The sequence below is a fragment of the Dipodomys spectabilis genome, unplaced genomic scaffold (assembly GCF_019054845.1).
Source record: "Dipodomys spectabilis isolate Male_0828 unplaced genomic scaffold, ASM1905484v1 ptg000145l, whole genome shotgun sequence".
Classification (NCBI taxonomy): Eukaryota; Metazoa; Chordata; class Mammalia; order Rodentia; family Heteromyidae; genus Dipodomys; species Dipodomys spectabilis.
This window is the reverse complement of record NW_024870822.1, coordinates 25954830-25974985: the sequence shown is the minus strand read 5'-3', so window position 1 is coordinate 25974985 and position 20156 is coordinate 25954830. Positions and strand designations below refer to the sequence as shown.

Here is a 20156-nt window from a genome sequence, read left to right as displayed (position 1 = left end):
ACTTGATTTTGGTACCCTGCATCTTGTATATATATTTGTCTGATTTGGGGAGTGGAAGGGGAATAACAAAATGTTGATACAAGGACACAGGATAACCCATTGCAACAGTGATACCCACAAGACACTATATTGGAAATGAACTTCAGGGTGGGGGAGGACTGAAAGAAGTGGGGGAGGAAAGGGATAGTGGGAGATCAAGGGAAGGAGTAACAATGCTCAACAAGAAATGTACTCATTGCCTTACTCATGTAACTGTAACCCGTCTGTACAGCATCTTTACAATAAAATAAAATTTAAAAAATAAAGTGTCATCCTCCAGGCACACTTCCAATGCAATTAATCATGTTAATACCTATAAATAAAGTGCAATCAACAGTTACTTTAACAGTGCATGATAATTATTTGTAAAATTGTTGCTGAAAAGGGACTTTATTTGGCCAGTTTTACCATGTCTGGGGGATGTATTGGGCATATAATTGGGGTTGCTGAGAAAGCAGGACAAAATCAAATCATTAACAGCTTCCATGTTACAGGTGGAATAAGTTTAGGCCATCAATGTGATTATTTACAGGAGAAGATAAAGGACATTTGAGAGAAATATTGTAACTAGGGTTTCACTTGTTAAAAATGAGTGACTTTTGCTGCTAAATCTTTTTGAAAGAGGCTCTGTAAGAACAGGATTTCTTGGGGAGCCAGCAACTCTGGAAATATGGTGGCAGGGGTGGGTGAGATTAGGGGAGGGAGGGAGACCAGATGCCCCTTAGCCTGATGAGTCACTGGAATTTGATCCAAAGGAGCCCCAAGCAGCTACTGAGAGTGCAGTACATCTCCAAAGATCCTTATATCTCTCCTTCATTTGTGCCTCGCTTCGTTAATGCAAACATTATTGACTGATCCACTCCTAGCCCCTGCTAGAGGCTGCAAATGGGCCTTTCCCCTGAAGAATACACAGACAAGTATAGTGCATGATGCATTTCTTTATCCCTCTAGGGTTCCTGGCTAGGTCTGAAATAGGAACTGACAAAGACAGATTAATGGAAGTGAAGCATAACAAATGTATTTAATCAAAGTTTTATGTGGCACGAGAGCCCTTACGAATGAAATAGTATCTTTAATAAAGAATAGACCGTGTGTAGAAATGTGATTGGACAAAAGGATATGATGTAATGGGGAATGATGATGAGGGGCTGGATCTCCAAGCCTGTTTGTTCAGATCTTGTTGTTTTCTGTGGATGGTATCCTTGCTGTCAGGTAGAAGACAAGGCCTCTTCTGGAATAAGAGTCTGATGGTCTATTTTCAGACAGGCAGCTAGGAGAATTTTTTTCATGGCTAACTACAAGACAGAAAGATCGGTAAAGGTCAAGGTTTCTAGGTTTTGTGTCTGGTTTTTGAAGAGAAAGGGTCTCATTTCAGTGACCCTCCCCCAACTTGAGAAATTCTAGTTTGTTTCATCTTCTTAACATGAGAAAGGGGAATAGGGAGAAGACCTGAAAAGTCCCTTCCAATATCTTTCCTTCTAAGTATTCAGCATGCCAGTTCACTTTAGGGTACCATTTTCTAAGCTTTTTTTGAGAGTCAAAAAATATAATCAATCCAACAGTAATACTAGTTACAATATATGGACTATACAGTATTTACTGTATAAATGTTTTTTGTCCATCATGGGGCTTAAACTCTGGCCCTGGGCACTGTCCTTCAGCTCATGGCAAGTGCTCTACCACTTGAGACACAGCCTCACTTCCTAAATGTTTTTTCTCTTTTAGCCTTTTGAAAAATCAGTCCTTTTTTGAATATAATGATTCTATTTTCTAAATGAAGAAATAAAAACATAGAACTAAAAAAATTATAGAACTTATCTAAGAGTTCAGAAATTATTGAAGACTCAAGTCTTGATCCCATCTTTAATCAATTGCACTACTATGTCCAACTTCAGAAGCTTTGAATGTAAACATTTAGGCCATTTACATTTAATGTAATTATTGAATACTCTTTTTTTCAGTACCAGAGTTTGAATTCATTGCCCCACAGTTGCTCATCTCATGCTCCACCACTTGAGCCATACCACCAGCCCACCATTTGACTGATTATTTTGTAGACAGAGTCTCACAGACTTTTCTGCCCAGGCTGGCTTCAAACCATAATCCTGCAGATCACAGCTTCCTAAGTAGCTAGGATTATATGTTTGGATAACTTGGGCCTGGAATTGTGGAATACTTTGTTTAAATTTACCATTGTATAATTGATTTTCTATTTCTACCAGATTTTTACTTCTGCTGTTGTCCTCCTCTTCCCCTGCTTCCTGTCTTCTCTGGAATTAATTGAATAGTTTTAACATTCATTTTTGTGCTTTGTAGGTTTATCAGTTGTAACTTCTTGTTTTATGATTTCAGTTATTTCTTTTGGGTATAGTATAGATCTTTGGTTACACAAGTTTATGCTTTTTGTAATATATAGAACACATAAACCTTACAATTTTAGTCTCATATGTTCTAATATATAACCTCAATCAGTTGAGAATTTCTCTTTCTCAATATTGAATTTGTTCAATCCTAGAATAACTCTAAGCAGTCCTACTTGGGTTATATACTCATCTTTAGTCCCAGCAAAAGTACAGAGACATGATATTTTTATCTGCCTGAATTTCTGCAGCATCCCTTCCAGAATTTCAAGGAGTTAGGAAGGAATTCACTAAAAGAATGAAAGAGTAGACAAGTAGAATAGTTAGCCAAAATTTTTAGCTATTATAGGCTATAGACTACAGAAAGAGGTTATAGGTTGGCAGGTAGAGAGTTCACACATGCTTACTATAAATTTCCATTCTATCTGGCTAACATTATTAATCTTAGTCACCTAATGCAGAAGCAAATGGAGCATTTCTTCCCATAGCATTTTACTTTCCTTTGTGCCCTCCAGGGCTCTCAGCCACCAGTGACACTTCTGTATATCTGATTCCTGTCAAGCTCAAAAAGAAGCCAGATACTAAGGCTCCTTTATGTTTGACTCTTAACAGAATTTCAGAAAAGCTTTTACCAAGAATCTAAATGCTTCTATGTAAAATAGAATTTCTCAGCCTTGGCTCCATTCACATTTTGGACTAGATAACTATGCATCTTTGTACAATCCGTATATGGTATTTTACAGCCTCCTTGGGCTCTGCCTACCAGATGTCAGTAACAAACCCTCAAAAATAATTGTAAAAAAAAAACAAAACAAAAAATAATTCTCTATGCTTGAGAGACTGAGATCAGGAGGACCAATATTCAAGGCCAACAAAAGTAAGAAAGTTTACAAGATGCCAAACAATATCTAGATACAGTGTTGTCACCTGTCATCCTAGTTTTGTGGAAGTCTGAAATAGAGAAGATAGCAATTCCAAGCCAGTTCTGAAGAGAAAAGTCCATAAGATGCCCTCTCAACAGAAGGTGTGTGGTAGCATACATCTGTCGTCCAAGCTAAGATGAGAGACAAAAATAGGTGGAATACAGGTCCAAGCATGTACCTGGACTGGAAGTAAGACTCCTCCCCCCCCCCCATCTCAAAAAATAACCAGCAAAAAAAGAGGGACAGAGGTGTGGCTCAGTGATAGAGTACAAAAGAATAATCTCAGATAGTGTCAAATATTCCATAGATGAGCAGTATCACTCTTGAATGAGGACCACTGGCTTAAGAGAATGTTTATACTCATCAGATTTTAAATGTTCTTCATGCCAGGCTTGCATGAACAGACAGGGGGAAAAGCACAGAATAGTCATCAAATGCCAACGAACTACTGTTCCACAGCATAGCCTGTTCAAGTCTCTTCTTGGGACAATGATTGCTGTTCCCCACTGCAGGATTTAGCCCTAGTTTCTAGCCTCTCCTCACACATAGTCTAGCCACGTGATTCCCTTGAGATTGGAGCTCCAGGCACCAGGGAGGCCTGGGCTGTTAGAGGGAGATGATTTATTTACATGAGGCAGGAGGCAATGCACTGAGACACAGACACCCATCTGCCTTAGCGGCCAGATAGATCCCTTTGCCGCCTCCTCCTGTGGAAGCAGTGAGAGGAAGAGGTTGGGCGAGGTGACCTTCCAGAGCTGAATCTGTGCTTCTAAAAATAGAAGCATCTTCAGAAAATCCAAGAGGGGAGGGAAGAGGAAGAGGGAGTCTGTGGTGTTGAGGGCAAAAACCTGACTCCCCAGAGCATTGTCACTATGAGACCGGATTAATTAGACACAGGCACCCAGCTCGATAACCTCAGGTAGCATTCAGAAACTGAAGCTAAATGAACTATTTTTTTTTCTCTCTCTCTCTCTCCCATGTTACTCTCCCTGGGCTAAAAAGAGAGGGAGATTTGTGCCTTCTGACCTATTTGAAGGAATGCATTCTGCCTAAGGAGATGTTTTCCACAGGGGGAGGAAATGGGGGCTTCTTAGAGGCACACCAAGGAAGAGAAGGGCTGTAGCAAACTATCAGGGGCAGACAGCAGGGCCTTCTGGGGTCCCAGGCTCTACTATGCTTTCCCTGCGTGGAGACTGCAGGAGTAGACGAGGGTCCAGGTGTGTCCAAGTGGCATGTTGGCAGGTGTGTGGGTGCGTGGGAGTGTCATGGATTCTCTCTTGGGCTTATGCAATGTCCTTTCTTGTGAGCTATATGAGGAGTTGAAGATTATAGTCTTAGGGAGCAATATGCTGATTTTCAGAGCTTCTGTGTGGTATTCTGGGGGTAGGGACTGGGGGGGCCGTCTGGAGGAGGGATGCAGAATTGTATGTGGATAGTGTGACTAATTTGAAGTGACTACGGAGGGGGCTTGATGGAGTGAGGTAGGGCCCTGTTTGCAACACTGCACAGTCAGGTGATGCGTGTGCAGAGTGAGCCTGACCTGGAGTGGGTCTGCTCCACCCTCTGAGGCTCCTGTCTGCATAGCTTTGAGCTGGGAGCTCTGTGTGGATTTCAGGGGGAAGACATGAGTGGAACCACATGGGGAGGGAGTCCATGAAGGATTATTAAGACTGCGAAAAGCTTCTGATCTCAAGCTGTGTTTCTGGGTTGTGGAGACCCGTGTGGGACTATGCAGGCTGTAAGCATAGATGGTGGCTGATGGCCTCATCTTTGCCATCTAAATATAGGTTGTACTTCCTTGGTGGGGCGGGGAGAGGCTCCAGGAATGCAGGGATGTACTCTCCATGTGACTGATGTGAGCAGAAGAGGCATCAAGGGCTCAGAAGGTGAGCTAAGGAAGCCCTGTGACCCCTCCCAGTGCTGCCCTGCAATGGAGCTCCTTAGTGTGAGAAAGAAGACGTTGTAACACTTAGGTTTGTGCTTTCTCAACAGGACAATGTGGATCTTGGAGAGCTGATGTTTTCCCTCTGCTACCTTCCCACGGCTGGCAGGCTGACCATTACCATTATAAAAGCAAGGAATTTAAAGGCAATGGACATAACAGGGGCATCAGGTGAGCCATCCTAAAATTCAGACTTTCTCATCAGAGTCTAATGAAGCACCTTATGAAGTTTTGAACATAGTGATAAATCATATTGAGTCTGGATACAAACTTCCTAAGCTTAATCTCATTCCTGCCACCTAGGAGCTGTATGACCTTGAGCAAGTAAGTTCCTTAACCTCTCTGGGCTTCCATTTCCAGCCTGTTAAATGGACATGGTCATAGAATCTGGCTCATTGTGTTGTTGTGACATTAAGTGGCTTAATACATATGCAGCAATAAAATAGTGTCTGGTACCTACTAAATTCTACATATCATTAGCTATTTTTATTCTCCCTCACCATTAGTGTGAACTAAATTTACAGTTTCCACAAGCTGATAAAGCTTATGTAGTTAAGTCTTTTCTCAGATAACCATCCCAGGCTTATTTAAGATTGCATACAATCCTGCATCCTTATAGAAGTCATCTACACAGGGTTTAGTTTGGTTTTGTCTTTCCAGCAAATCCAGCATGTAAACATAAATTCTAACCAAAAAAAAGTATCTCAATATGAAATTTCTACAATACAAATTTACTAGCAGAACCTGCTAAACACAGTCACAAACATCCAGGACACATTGTCTCATAGGCTGAAATCAAAGAGCACCATATGCAGTAAATACTATACCACACACCAGAGGATTTATAAGTTAAAGATGTGGCCTCTGGTTTATAAGCCTCTCCTGGAAGGGGTAAGAAATCAGGGTGTGTGTGTGGGGGGGGGCTAGTCTTGTCACTAATCACCTCATCGCAGAGATGCTCTAGGAGCAGGTCTAAGTCCTTTTGCTCCCTGATGGACAAATTGCTTCTCTCTTTGTTAATTGACTACCGGTAGTTCTGTGGGCTTCTTCTGCTTATGGGCATCCATCCCCAGAACTTTCCTACCCTCTAGCAATTCAGAGACTCTGAGATGCAAGGAATTCTCTTCCCCTCTTTTTTGAGTACTGGAGTTTGAACTCAGAGACTTTACCACTTCTGCTGTGCCCTCAGCCCTTTTTTAATGTAGCTATTTTTCAGATAAGTTCTTGTGTGTTTTGCCTGGTATGGCCTTGGACCACACTCCTCCTATCCTTCCTTGTAGCTAAGGTTCAGAGTGGGTGCCACCATGCCCAGTTTCTTTGTTTTTTTTTTGGGGGGGGGTGGTTCTGGTCGTGGAACCTGAACTCTGGGCCTGGGTGCTGTCCCTCAGCTCTTCAGCTCAAAGCTAGCGCTCTAGCACTAGAACCACAGCACCACTTCTGGCTTTTTTTCTTTTTGCTTATGTGGTGCTGAGGAATCAAACCCAGGGCCTCATGCATGCAAGGCAAGCACTGTACCACTGAGCCACCTTCCCAGCCCCCAGTTTCTTTGTTAAGATAGAATCTCCCTTTTTTTCCAGGCTGGCCTTGAAATGTAATCCTTCCTATCTCTGCCTCCCAAATAGTAGGAATTCCCTTTCCTAAAGACCTAATCTTGGGTTGGGGTCATGGGTGTGACTAGACTAGTAGGGTGCTAGTCTAGCATGCCGGTGGCCCTGGATTCAATCCTCATTAATGTAATAAAGAGATCTAATTTTAGAAAAAAAAATCCCATGCAGTAGAGTTGAAGGCCTGAGGCCTGATTCCCGTTCCTTAGAAATGTTTGTGCATTTTCCTTCAGATGACAGAGAAATTGATAATATCTTCTACTTTGGCAGCAGATGTTTTCATACTATTTTTAGATTTCACACATTTCAAAGAACACTGTCCTATACTTTTTCTTGAATGAATGACTTATTTAGGCTAACTAGTCACTGCCTATTACATTAATTAGCATCCCCAAACTGCAGTCCACACATAGGCAAAGGATGCAATATAGACCATGCAAGCCCATAGTCTATATTTATCTTCACTGTAGCACTGCTTCTCATGGTCTCTGCAGATCCTTACGTGAAAGTCTCCCTGATGTGTGATGGCAGGAGACTGAAGAAGAGAAAAACGTCCACCAAGAGGAACACGCTGAATCCTGTTTACAACGAAGCCATAGTCTTTGATGTCCCTCCCGAGAATATTGACCAAATCCATTTATCCATTGCTGTCATGGACTATGACCGGTGAGATGCCTGGAACGCCTTTTCCATGGATGCCCACTGTGCCCTGGGAAGGGAGGACAGAGGTGGAACAGATGAAGGCTCCGTGGGGTCCCAGGCCACAGGGAGGGACAGGAGGAGTGCACATGGAAGGCAGGTTGACCAGGAATCCCCACTGTTCAAACCGTGGGGTAAAATCAGACTGCCACAGGGCCTCTCAGCTCTTCCACTCTTTGCTTTTCTCTTCTATATCTTCCTCTCTGTCCATCCTCTTTGTGTCCTACCTCTCCCACACACACACACATTTCTGTACATTGATACTTCAGACACTGTGGCCCCATGAATCTTGGGTTCTGTCAAGCAATCCGGATTACCTTTAGGGGAAAGATTCCACACTAAACACCAGACTATCAACATTTCTAAATGTATAACTTCTATCTTTTTTTTCCCTTCTGGCAGTGTGTTTAATAAAGATCATTTCCATCCACTTAAGTCTGAAAGCAAACACAGAAATGTTCTCTTGAAAATGCTAGAATCAGTATGGATGACAGGGTACATTAAAATGTATAAGATGCTAGACTTTTTAATTAATACAGCACAGAAGAGATATTTATAGTCTGCATTGTAGCCAATTGTGTATTTAAAGGACAGATTTGAAAAAAAAATACAGTCATTTTAATATGCAAAGGAAGTACCAACAGGGAATTATACATGTTAAACCAGTCATTAGACTGAAATGCAAAGTCTCTTTTTAATTAGAAACCTCCCACGTGGTCTGAGCATAGTTATAAAGGAAAAAAAAAACATTCTGACTTCTAATATAATCTTACAAATCTTATTGGTTGCTAAAACACTTTGCACATGCCTCTGAAATGTCAGCAAGGCAGCGTCAGTGACCTGAACACTTTCCCAACAGATGCCTGGGCAAAACATGACTGTGTTCCAACATGGCTTCCTGTGGGTGTGATACCCATGCTGGGCAATAGCCTGGTCCCATCTCTCCTGGGCAATACTATAGTGTGTGTCAGTCCCTGCTGGGGGTAGGAAGGATTGCTGCCCACCCACTGTAAAGCTAGGCCAACATCCTCCAAGCTATTGCCAAGTTTCCTGCATCAATAAATCTGATTATGTGATCTCTGCCTTGATGTAATTATCAGTAAACTCATGAATCTGGCTTGGAAAAAAAAAATCCATGGCAGAATCCAGGGGCTGCTGCGTGCATCTGATTTTAATGAGTAGAGACTTGATTATCCTGCACACGCTACCTCTCCACCACCTCCACACAGACACAGCAAAAATTACTCATCGCGGTAGGGAGGAGAGAAAAAAAAAAAGTCTGTGAGTTTGGATCCCAAATTGTTAAAGGGTACACCATAGTTTTCCAGTTTGGCAAAGGACTTTTAGCAACAACAATAATATCAATAATAATAAGTTATTGTTTAAACAAAGTCAGAAACCTACTTAGGGAAACTTTCCAGAGATCGACCCTAAGGTTAAAGGAGCTAAGTATCTTTGTACAGTTGATAACTCAAGTTGGGCCAAAGAAATAAAGCTAAACTTAGAAGGAAGGAGAGAAGAGCATGATACCAGTATTCTTTAATGAAAGGGAAAGCAAAAGGACCCAGGCACCTTCTCCACCCTACCCCATTGGTGAGCTGCCTGACTCACCAATCCTTGGTTTCCCTTTGTGTGATTTTCTTCTTCTATACCAAAATTTTAAGAAAAAACTATTGTGGGCCCTTTTCACAGTGTAGGTCACAATGAGATCATCGGCGTGTGTCAAGTAGGCAACGAAGCTGAGAGGCTGGGCAGAGAGCACTGGAGTGAAATGCTGTCCTATCCCCGGAAGCCTATTGCACACTGGCACTCCCTAGTGGAGGTAAGAGCTACCCCCCTGTGCTTTACATTGCAGAACAGTAAATGCCTTGTGGAATTGCAAAGACCCCAGCCTGCATGAAATTCAGCCAGGCTCTGAAATTACACCCTGGTGGTAGCGTTTCCTGGAGCCACTGAGACTTATAGGCAATTTGAGGTTTTTGAACATTGTATCAGAGACCCTCTCTCACTTGTACTGTCCTTCAAAAAGATCAAGATGTTCTAACTTGGTGCCAGATCTGAGTGAGTGTGGACTTGCTGTTTGTTGAATGTTGCCTGGAGCCGGACTTCTTAAAGAATTCCAGCCTGGGACAGAAGTCTTGAATTCTCAGACTGACTCTAGTACTGACATGATTCTGAGTCAGTTAGATACTGTCCATTTCAGATATTTAATAATAATACATACATGAAATGGAAATTTGTTTCTTTTTTGTATAAAAAGTCCTGAAGAAGTCATTCTAGGCTCTCATAGTGATAAATCATAGTGACAGACTCCATGATCACCAGAGACCTTGACTTCTGCCTGTCTGTTTTGCTGTCTCAATGTTTTTTTTTTAAATTTGTAAAAGTTTTATTGTAAAGGTGATGTACAGAGGGGTTACAGTTACGTAAGTCAGGTAATGAGTACATTTCTTTTTTTTAACAGTGTCACTTCTTCCCTTGCTTTTTCCCAGTTTTTACTCCCTACAAGTTATATAGCTCATTTTCAACTAGTGAGTGTCTAGTGAGTATCGCTGCTGCATTTGTGTACCCCTGTCCCACCATTTCTGTACTTCCCCTTCCCCTCCCCCAATCAGATACATTCACATACATACATACTTACATACAGAAGGCAAAAGGTACAGAAATCAAAAATAGCAGCAAAAGGGGAAAACAGAAAAAAAAAAAAAGAAGAAGAAAAGACAAAAAGTAATATAAAAAACCCTTGTTTTCATTTCTTGGAATCCATTTTGTTAATTATCATGTTATATGATAGTAGGAACATAGCTACTAATTAATAATAATGCACATAGCCAATTAATTTTCCTTGTATTTACCTCACTGCACAGTATGGCTGTTAAGCTCTAACCATCACATATCTATTGGCCAAAAGTAAAAGGTCAAGGGGGCAAAAGTTTCTCTCATTTCTTAATGAGAGAGGGAGGGAAATGAATATCTGCAGGCAATCAGCCATCATTCAGACTCACCCACCTTCCTCGATTTATTTCCCTTTCCCTTCTCATTCACTTGTTCTCCCACTCATCATTTATTTCCTCCGAAGTAATTTGCAGCCAGGCACCGGTGGTTCATGCCTATAATCCTAACGATCCAGGAGGCTGAGAGCTGAAGTTCATGTTTTGAAGCCAGCTTAAGCAAGAAAGTGCATGAGACTCTTATCTCCAATGAACCAGCAAAAAAGCCATAAGGGGAGATATGGTTCAGGTGGTAGAGCACTAGCTCTAAGTGAAAAAGCTAAGGGACAGTGCCCACACACAGAGTTCATGTCCCACAAACAAGAAGAGTAATTTGCACTCAGCAAATAACATTTCGGAGAATACAATGCCATGTAGGCATATAAAATTATCTTTTCCCTTGTAAAACTTGTAGATAATGAGAGAGACAGAAGATGGAGCATAAGTTAATCTTTAAAGTGCACAGCTTAGAGTTGGAAGTGTGGCACAGTTGATAGAGTGCTAGCCAATGAGCAAAAGCATCAGGTACCAAGTCTGAGTCTCAGTCTTAGACCAAAAAGAAAAAATAAGAAAAGAATTAAACTATCAGATTGCTGTCCATTGAAAGTGCTAAAAGGAAAGAGGTGTTTGTTGAGCTTACAAGAGATTGTCCATTAAGCCTGTCTCCTTCCTGCTCTTAGTAAGTCAAAAGAGTGGAGCCCCTTGCAATGGGAACACCAAAAACCAAGCAAGGTTATTTACCAAGGGTTTATGGTCTTCAGGCAGAGAACATCCCTCTGTGTTCTCCCAGTACAGTCATGTTCCTTTTATATCCATTTTCAGAGCTAGACAGCCTCTCTCAATGTGGTACCTCTGCCCTTGACAGAGCATCTGTACTGCATGTCCTTCAACCAGATGACTCTGATTGAAGTATGAAAGCAGCTGTGGAGAGGCTGCGGGGCCCCCACCAGACGTGAGGACTAAGAGACATCTCCATTGTAGGACTGGTACAGAAGAGAGACTCCAAGCATCAGGACCTCTTGCTATATTCAAGGATAATCTAGGCTCCTCTCATTTGCAGATCCCAAAAGATGTCTCTGCCCTAGGCCATGGAAGCTAAGATTCTCTTTCCTGATGTCAAAATTAATCCCTAAGGGAGGCTTCCAAGGACCTATGAGCTGCTGGAGAAGTAGCTATGGGACTGACTCTAACTGAAGCATATCTTACTTCTTTATTTCCTGATAGAATTCTCAAAGGAGTCCATCTGTGGGCTCATTAAAGTGTCCAGGGTTGCCACCAGAAGTGGCAATATAATATATATAATAATAGCTATTATTAATACACTTCCTGTACTCTTAGTACTAGAATCAAAATCATAGCTAACTTCAATTCTGACTTGTTATCAGGAGTGTCAAAGCTCCATGGCAGAAAATGGGACAGGAGTAACAACTAGAGGTACAGAGGAGCTGAGAAACAGCACTTCTTCCTTGATACTTGGGTAATACTGAGGGTATTGCAGGGAACCTGATAGGCAGTACCTTCATTGTGGTGCAGCCCTGGTCCTGAGCAATAATCAGTGTCCTACAAAGCAGCAGGTGGAAAGCAGGCCTTGGAGCCTTCTTCCACTGCTGAGGGAAAGTGCTTAACAACTTTGTCACCTGGGAGATGCTTCTTAAGTCCTGAGTACTCAGCTTTTTGCAAATCTGTGTTCAACAGTTATGTAAGTGAGAAATACATGTCTTCAGGGTTAAAGTACTGCAACTTGGGAGTCATTGGTGCAGCAGCTAGAACTACTTCAGCTAATACAATGGGTGTTTCTGAACTGCTGTAGCAGAACTAAGAAAATGAAATGCTTGCACTCCCGGTATGAAATGCAAGCCAGGAGAGGCTTGTTCCTTCCTTGTTGCTTCCTTGTCTCTTTGAAGTAATGTTCTGGAGTCCAGATCCATCCTGAGAGGGGAAGTGGTGCCTTCCCTTTTTAAAAATAAACATGGACGTGTCAGAATTGGAGCAATGGTACTGGATGAGATGAAAGCAGATGCGACGTAGGCCATGCTTTGTTGGAGACTATATGGGTGGAAGAGGCCATAAGCAGCACTGAGATGTGTACACAGTGAACTTGCAGGTGGTGGTGGGGGGGGAACCTAGATTCATACTGGTGGACTGCCACATGCTGGTTAGTGACTCTGCCCTTTTGTAATGTGGCCATAGCAGTGCCTGTCTCTCAATGGCACTGATGGGGATGGAGCACCCTAGTCTAGGTGAAATGCAGCTCCGAGGGAGCACAAAACTGTTCAGTGATGTCCTCATCCATGATCATCCTGTATATCCCCTATTCTCACAGGCTGCTGTGTTTCCTCCTGACACTGTGTCATACGAGGAAACGTAATGTTCGTCATGGAGAGGAAGAGAAAGAAAGGGAAGCCCAGGCCTGTGGCCCAGTATCAACTCAGACTAGGGGAGCAGCTCACTCAACACTTAGGTGGGCACAGATGCATACTGCGCCTATTTGCTGTAAATGTATAAGTTGTTTGAAATGCCTTTTAGAATTCTACTTTAAGGTGAAAGCATTGCTAAATCCCAGGTCTCTTGGCAAGTGTGAGTGACATGAGTGTATGTGTGCGCCTGTGCCCACATTGTGTGTGCCCTTACACACATGCACACACACACACACACACACACACACACACACACACACACACACACACACACACGGTATAAGAGAGAGGACAGACGAAGTAAGGAGAAGCTGGAATTTAATGTGAAGGGAGGCTGGCCCGGCAGAAGCCCCTCACTGCCCAGGAACCAAGGGACCAGGCTAGAACTGAACCCTGAAACCGGCAGAGATCTGGCAGCCCACTTAGGGCTGCATCCAACGTGCTCTGACCTTGGCAGGGCAGGTGGCAGATGGAGTCTTCAAAGCCAATGAATTTAAAAATCCATTTCTCTCTCAGGGATTCTGGATGGCTTCACTGCACACTCAAAGGTCAGCCAATACCACTCCTTTTACTCTCCATCACATCAACAGCCTAGAAAGCTGGGTAAACTCCCCCAGAAGAGGCTACCTGGGACTTGGAGATAGAAACATCCCTGCCATTGGACCACCGGAGATGGCAGAGAGTTAGGGGTCCTCATACCATGACATCAACTTTTGTACATCCGATCTAAGATGATGTTGGCCCAGCTACATGTGGCCCCCCGCTCCCACTCTTCTGAATGTCATGCTGACCTACATTATGATCTTTGGGGAGAATAACAGGAAATAGTTCCAGGTTTGCATCACTCCCTTGAGTGCTGCTATGTAACTTCGGTGTTAATGAGTAGTGAATTTGGCTTAATGAGAAGCCAAGCTTTCAGGTGCCATTTGGTTACATTAAATTTTAGTTTTATGGGAGAATGAAGAACAACAATCCAATCTGAATCTGTAGTAAAGATCAGCCTCGTTGAGCTAGGGGTGAGGCTAGAGTAGAACATTTTTCTACTCTGAGTTCAATCCTCAGGGCCAGAAGGAAAAGAAAGGATAAATAATGTCATCCTAATTGGTAGAGGTACGGGGTTCTAACCCTGAAATCCTACTCTACATTTCTAACATGATCAGACTGCTCTCCAAGCCCAGTCTGTATATGTGTATGTACATCCGAGTAGAGCAGATCTACACTAGCATGGTTGTTGGGACCACCTGATTGAGTTTTGTACAATTCCAACATAACCATGGGTTTAAGACACCCTCACATAAACAAGAGTCCTTGTTCAGCAGCAGCAGCCTCATTAAGTAAGTGTGTGAACTTTCAATCTGAAGCAAATGTTGGTTACCCAAACTTGTTTTGAAACTATATTAGCAGCCCCTTTAAACCATCTCTAGATATTTCCTATCAAGAACTCAGCAGAGCCTTTTTTGGGTCTTTGAGGATCACAGACACCCAAAACACAGCATTATTTTTCAGGCTGGGTCATGGAAATGGTAAAGGCACATTCCAGCAGGAGTTTGGGGAATAGATTTCTCGAGATGGGTCCTGGCAAGGCAGGAAAAACTGTCTAGACTGAATACAACTGTTTCCCAGAAGATTGTGAAGTGAGGGAATGAGAGACTTAAACACTCTGGGCAAGCTGTGATTCAGCACAGACTCAGGCAGGGTATGAATGGAGCTGAAGGTGCCATCATAGTCCTGTAAAGGTACGTGGCCATTGCTGCCTTGTTACTCTAGCTACAGTTAGCCTAGAAGCCACATTTGCCTTTGGCTTCTCCCTCAACCCATCCAAACTTAGGATTTTAAGCTTAAAGTGAAACTAGCTTTTCTCTTCTTCCCTTCTCTTCTACCAAAGACTATTTCCTCTTCCTGTCCGGTGGAAACTTCCTTTCTGGCATAATGTGATTCTCCTGTTCTATGACATCTTCAAGACTACAGAGTTTCCTCTCAACATGTAAAGGAAATGTTTGGAGCTTAGACGTGTCTCTTTCTTCTCAGCAAGGCCTGGCCTAAATACTCTTGTTTCATGCTAACATTAGCTGACTGCTGCCCTTGTCTTTTCTGCCTCTAACTTATAGAAATCTATGGCATTGATTCAACATCTGAGACAATATGATGATTCACAGGAAATAAAGATAACATGCTTGCCAGTCATGTTACATGCCTGTAATTGTAGCACTCAGGATGTTGAGGAAAGAGAATCATGTGTTCCAGGGTGATCTAGGCACTCTGACATATATAATAAGATTTTGTGTCTCAAAAAAGAAAAAGGAAAAAAAAAAAACAGAAGAAGAAGGAAAAAAAGGAGAGAAGGAAGGAGAGGGACATACTCATTGTATAAATATTGAATTCGTATTTAATGGATAAATGAAAAAGTAAATGAGATATAGGATGAAACAATCAAATTCCTTCAGAAATGCTGAAGCTCCAGAGTTCCTCATTCAGTGGAATCTCTATTCAGTAGTCCAAGTCAATTCCAAGGCAAGGCCCAAAGGGTATTATGAATGAATTTACAGCAGACTAAGCCCCAGACTTCCATTGGATTTCCATGAGCAGAGATCATTTCCTCCCTTGGTTCCCATGATGATAGGTGGCCTTGAATTTTGAGTACAATGGAAAAATGGAACAACAGAGAGCTCTTGGTAAAGGACAAAAGTCACCCCACCCCCATCCCTGAGCTGACATGGATAGCTAGGTCCTGGAGTACTCCTGGTATCTCCTTTCATCTGTGAGAGGAAGCACAGCATCCCCTAAGGTGAAGAGCAAACTGACCCTGAGCGAGAGTGGGCCAGGAGGTGACAAGGACATTAGCCCTCAAGTTGGCTTTTGTTCTCTGGGGAAGCATTACAGCACTAATGACTTGCTGTACCCGTCTGTGAAGATAAGGTAAAAATAAAGGGAAGGGGGAAAAGGGGAGAAAAGGAAGGAGGTGGTGATACTGTTCACAAAGAAATGTACTCATTACCTTACTTGTGTAACTGTAACCGCTCTGTATATCACCTTTACGACAAAAATGGAACAATGGAAAAAGATTTTTTTTAATTTTAATAATTTGAAGGATTTATTAAAAAAATATTTTTAACCAAAAGCTAACCAGTTTTATTGATGGGATTTAGCAGGCCAATGTCCATTAACACTTGCAAAACTGATTGCAGAGACCATAACGATGTACTGCATGTTCAGAATCTGAAAACATTAACAAACCCATTAGAATCTGTGTCAGTCCGTGTCAGTTGGTGTAAGTGGTCAGAATACAGTTTGGACAAGCAGGTCTGGTTGGTATCGATGGGGCCTTGGGTTTCCTGTTGGTGGAGAGTGTGCTCAGCATACAAAGCTGAGACTGTTCAGACTTTCTTATATCGAATTATCTGTACAAAAAGAAGGGTATTAAGTGTTCTCTCACCTTCAGATAGTGTATGAAATCGGTGACTTTCTTGAAGGCCTGTAGAGATAGTAATCGTACAAAACATGGGAACACTTGAGGTAAACATTAGAAGTATAAAGGTGACAACAATGTGATTTAAAACAACATTTCTGCCTGAGCAGAAAGTCAACTGCATCTTGACTCTCCTCTCATTCACAAGTGACCTTGATGCTGCTGTCTCTGCCCCGGAGGGTCACACTTGAATAGTTATTAAATAGAAAGGTGGGTGACAATGGACTTCAGTCCTCCCCATCTCCAGGAATAGCATTGATTGGTGACAGCAACACAATGAGATGGACCGATCTTCCCCCACAGATGAAGGAAACTGAGTAGATGCTGCCAGGCCACTCTCTCCAGAAGAACTGCACCCACTGCCGATAGTCTGCGAAAGAATATTCTCCTTGCCTGGGGAAAGGGACTGGGATGAAGGCAGAGCCTTATGGAAGAGGTCATCCCAGAAGGCCACTGAGGCCAGAAATGTATTTCAGGAACTGCTTCTGTCAAGGGCAGCCACCCACATGTCACCAGGACAACTGGCTGATAGGACAATGCTCTGTTTATTGCTCTTCCCAGTACTGTGAGGGAGAGGGCAGAAGCACTTGTTATTTTGAAGCCTGAGTGAAAGTGGATGAAGGGGATAAAAGAATAGGGGTACTTGGCTGCCATGACATTTATCTTTTATGTCTTGCTTACTGTGAGGTGCCTGGTACCGAAGAAAGCCCATGGCACCTGTTATACCCTCAACAAATATTCCTAATGAAATCATTTATTGATTCTCTGTTAATGAACTTGCATTTTGAAACAGTCACAGCCAAAAGACTCAATCATACACAAATAACTGGTTGCAAGTTTACAAAAGAAGAGATCCTCTGCTTTCCTTTCATATTTATGTTACTTTGCAGGGGGAGAATATTGAAATTATACATGGAATTGAAAGCCTGTGGGAGGTCTCCATTTATGATTGTCCCCTGGGGTTGGAAAAGGCACAGCTCCTGAGCAGTACACATTGTTACACGTCACCGTCCCTTTCCATCAGCCTCTCCCACCATGTACTTCATTTGTTTAGAAGAGAGATGAAAATCTGCATTTGTGTAGCAACATTATTTTAGCAATTTTATCCTTTATTCCTTTTATTACTAGGTAAAGCAGTCAGTAGTGGTAGAAAAAGGTATTTTCTTTCATTTCAAATAAAATTCAGGGCATGAAATGTGATGACATGGGTAATCAAAATGCTTAAAATAAAGAAGTGGGATTTTCTTAAAAGCAGAGGGAAGTTTCCAAGTCACTGAGCAATTGCTTAATGCATGCTCAACTTTCAGGTATATAATATACTATAGTGAGTTGTACCCAGACAAAAACAGAAGCAGTTATGAATGAGGCAGGAAAACATGAGCGTGTTTTCACTCCTCTGAGGACACGACTCACAAACTTTATTAGAGAAAGGTCATAGAACCAATCAAGAGGGTAAATACCATCCAAGGGGATTAAGAGTGACTACAAATTTGAAAATGTAAACATCCTGGATTTTCCCTCCTGTTACTAATGCTTAATAAAGTCTCTGAGGCAGGCAAGGAGATTTAGATCCCAGGAAAGCCACATCTGTTTGCACTTTCCTCTGGGCCTTATCTGCATTCTGTGTCTACTGGAGACTAAATGCTTGTGACCCTCCAAATGTCTGATGTTGAAACGTTAGCTCCAGTTTTGGTGCTGGGAAGAGAATGCCTAAGGAATGTGCTTCCAGAGTGGGATTAGTACCTTTGAAAGAAGCCCACCACCGGGTACCAGTGGCTCATGCCTGTAATCCCAGCTGCTGAGATCTGAAGGCTGAGATCTGAGGATCAGGGTTCAAAGCCAGCCCAGGCAGGAAAGTCTGTGAGACTCTTATCTCAGACCATCAGAAAACCAGAAGTGGTGTTGTGGCTCAAGTGGTAGAGCACTAGCCCAGAGTTCAAGCCCCATGACTGACACACACACACAGGCACACAAATCCCACTCTGTGAGGATACACAAAAAAGTATGATCTATGAAGAATCAATCAGAGCTAGCCCTTGCCCGACACCCAATATACTGGTGCTTTCATCCTGGACTTCCCATCTCCACAACTGTGAGCAATACATATCTGGCCAAGATATCTATTACAGTCATCTAAAACAAAGAAGGCGCACTCTTTGTGCCTGGAGTCAAGGGGTTGGAGCAAAACAAGGCTGAGTTACACCAAGCAAGAAAACACCATCCTGGCTATGGAGGGACTCATCAAATCCATAAAGATGGTAACAAAGCTAAACCCCTGATGTCCCTATTCTAGTTCTGGAAGCTTCTCTCCAGAGATACTGAGTAGGATCTCCAGTGGCATTAATGTTCTCTAAAGAAGGAAACCAAGAGCCAGGCAGGTATTAGGGTAGGCTCCTGGTTTTGAAGAGGGTAACAACTGATTGCAAACTTTAAAAACTGAAGTAATATCCTACTCTGAAGGATGATGGTCTGGCATACTGGGACAAACTGTAGCAGAGGTGAATGGTGTGAACGTTCTACTCACTTAGACACACAGGCTCAGGAATGAGTTGATAACCAAGGTCCCTTGACTTCTAACGACTGTGCCATGGGACCCCCAAACATGGAGGATTGCCACAGGAGAGAAAATCTGCGTCTCTACCTTGGGCATGCAGGGCGACACCAACATGATGTTCGCAGGTGACAGAATCTGATCATTCAGTTGTCTTTTTAACCTTGAGTTCCTAAATATTTCAGAATGTTTAGTTTAAAGATTAGAGCTAATGGCTCTCATGCTACTCATTACAAAGACTGCGGGACTTCCATTGCTTGTCAAGTGTGAAAATAACATACATGAATATGGAGTTACCTAGAAATAACTCTAAAATCAGAAATGAGGCTACAGGGCTACTTGCAGAGAAAGAAATCATAGCAGACACAACCCTATATTCTCATAACAACAGAGGGAATTACAGACAGCCACCAAGTAACATTGTCTGAGTCAGGGTAGAATCTAAACCCTCATTCACAATGCACCTGGAGCACTAGCTCCCAGGTGGCTGTGGACACAAAAGAGTTAATAACAAAGGCCTTGAGAAAGCTACCCTTTGTTGCAAGGAAATCACTTTTAGTTCTACTTGCTGTTGCCAGAGGAGATGCTTGAAAGCAAGAAAGGGAATAATAGGGAAGCGAAGGACTTTGGAGTCACATGGTAGTCTTCAAGAACTACTTAGTCTAGAAGATGTTCTTTATACTGTTTCAGGCCAATGATTTTCTCAAGCTTCCAAGCACAAAGGTAACTCTCTTTGCCCATCTTTATGGATTGTGCCTGGATTCACTGGTGTCCTGCTGTCCCCAGTTCCTGCTGCTGAGAAACTGGGAATCGAATCAATAATAACCCTAGAAACACAATGCTGAGCCCTGCACTGAAGTGGAAGGGAATGGTCGCTGAAAGTTAAAAAGAAAGTCCTTGAGCAGTTGTTGATGAGCCTTAGAAAATCATCTGCGCAGCCTAGAAGAGGACTCCTTGAGGTAGAATAAAGGAGAAGCAGACTGCTAAAGAAATAGCTCTGAACCAGACTTGGGGCTCCACTCCTTTTCAACCTAGAAAGGAAAAGAGGTGAAGAGCTGAGCCCCCTCTACCAGCACTACTGCTTCCATTTTCAGAGAACAATAGGTGGCCTCCCATTTCAAGGCTCTGCTCTGATGACAGGACATGGTTGCTGAATAGCTATTAA

General features: G+C 42.6%; 1 protein-coding gene across 1 annotated transcript in view; it reads left to right on the top strand.

Moving 5' to 3' along the window:
• Positions 1–20156, top strand: part of Syt9 (synaptotagmin 9) — a 170746-nt gene that overhangs the window by 119458 nt on the left and 31132 nt on the right. The window contains exons 4-6 of the mRNA XM_042691531.1: positions 5315–5435; positions 7363–7534; positions 9260–9389. Of these exons, the coding sequence (XP_042547465.1) occupies positions 5315–5435; positions 7363–7534; positions 9260–9389 (423 nt within the window). The remainder of the gene's footprint in view (positions 1–5314; positions 5436–7362; positions 7535–9259; positions 9390–20156) is intronic.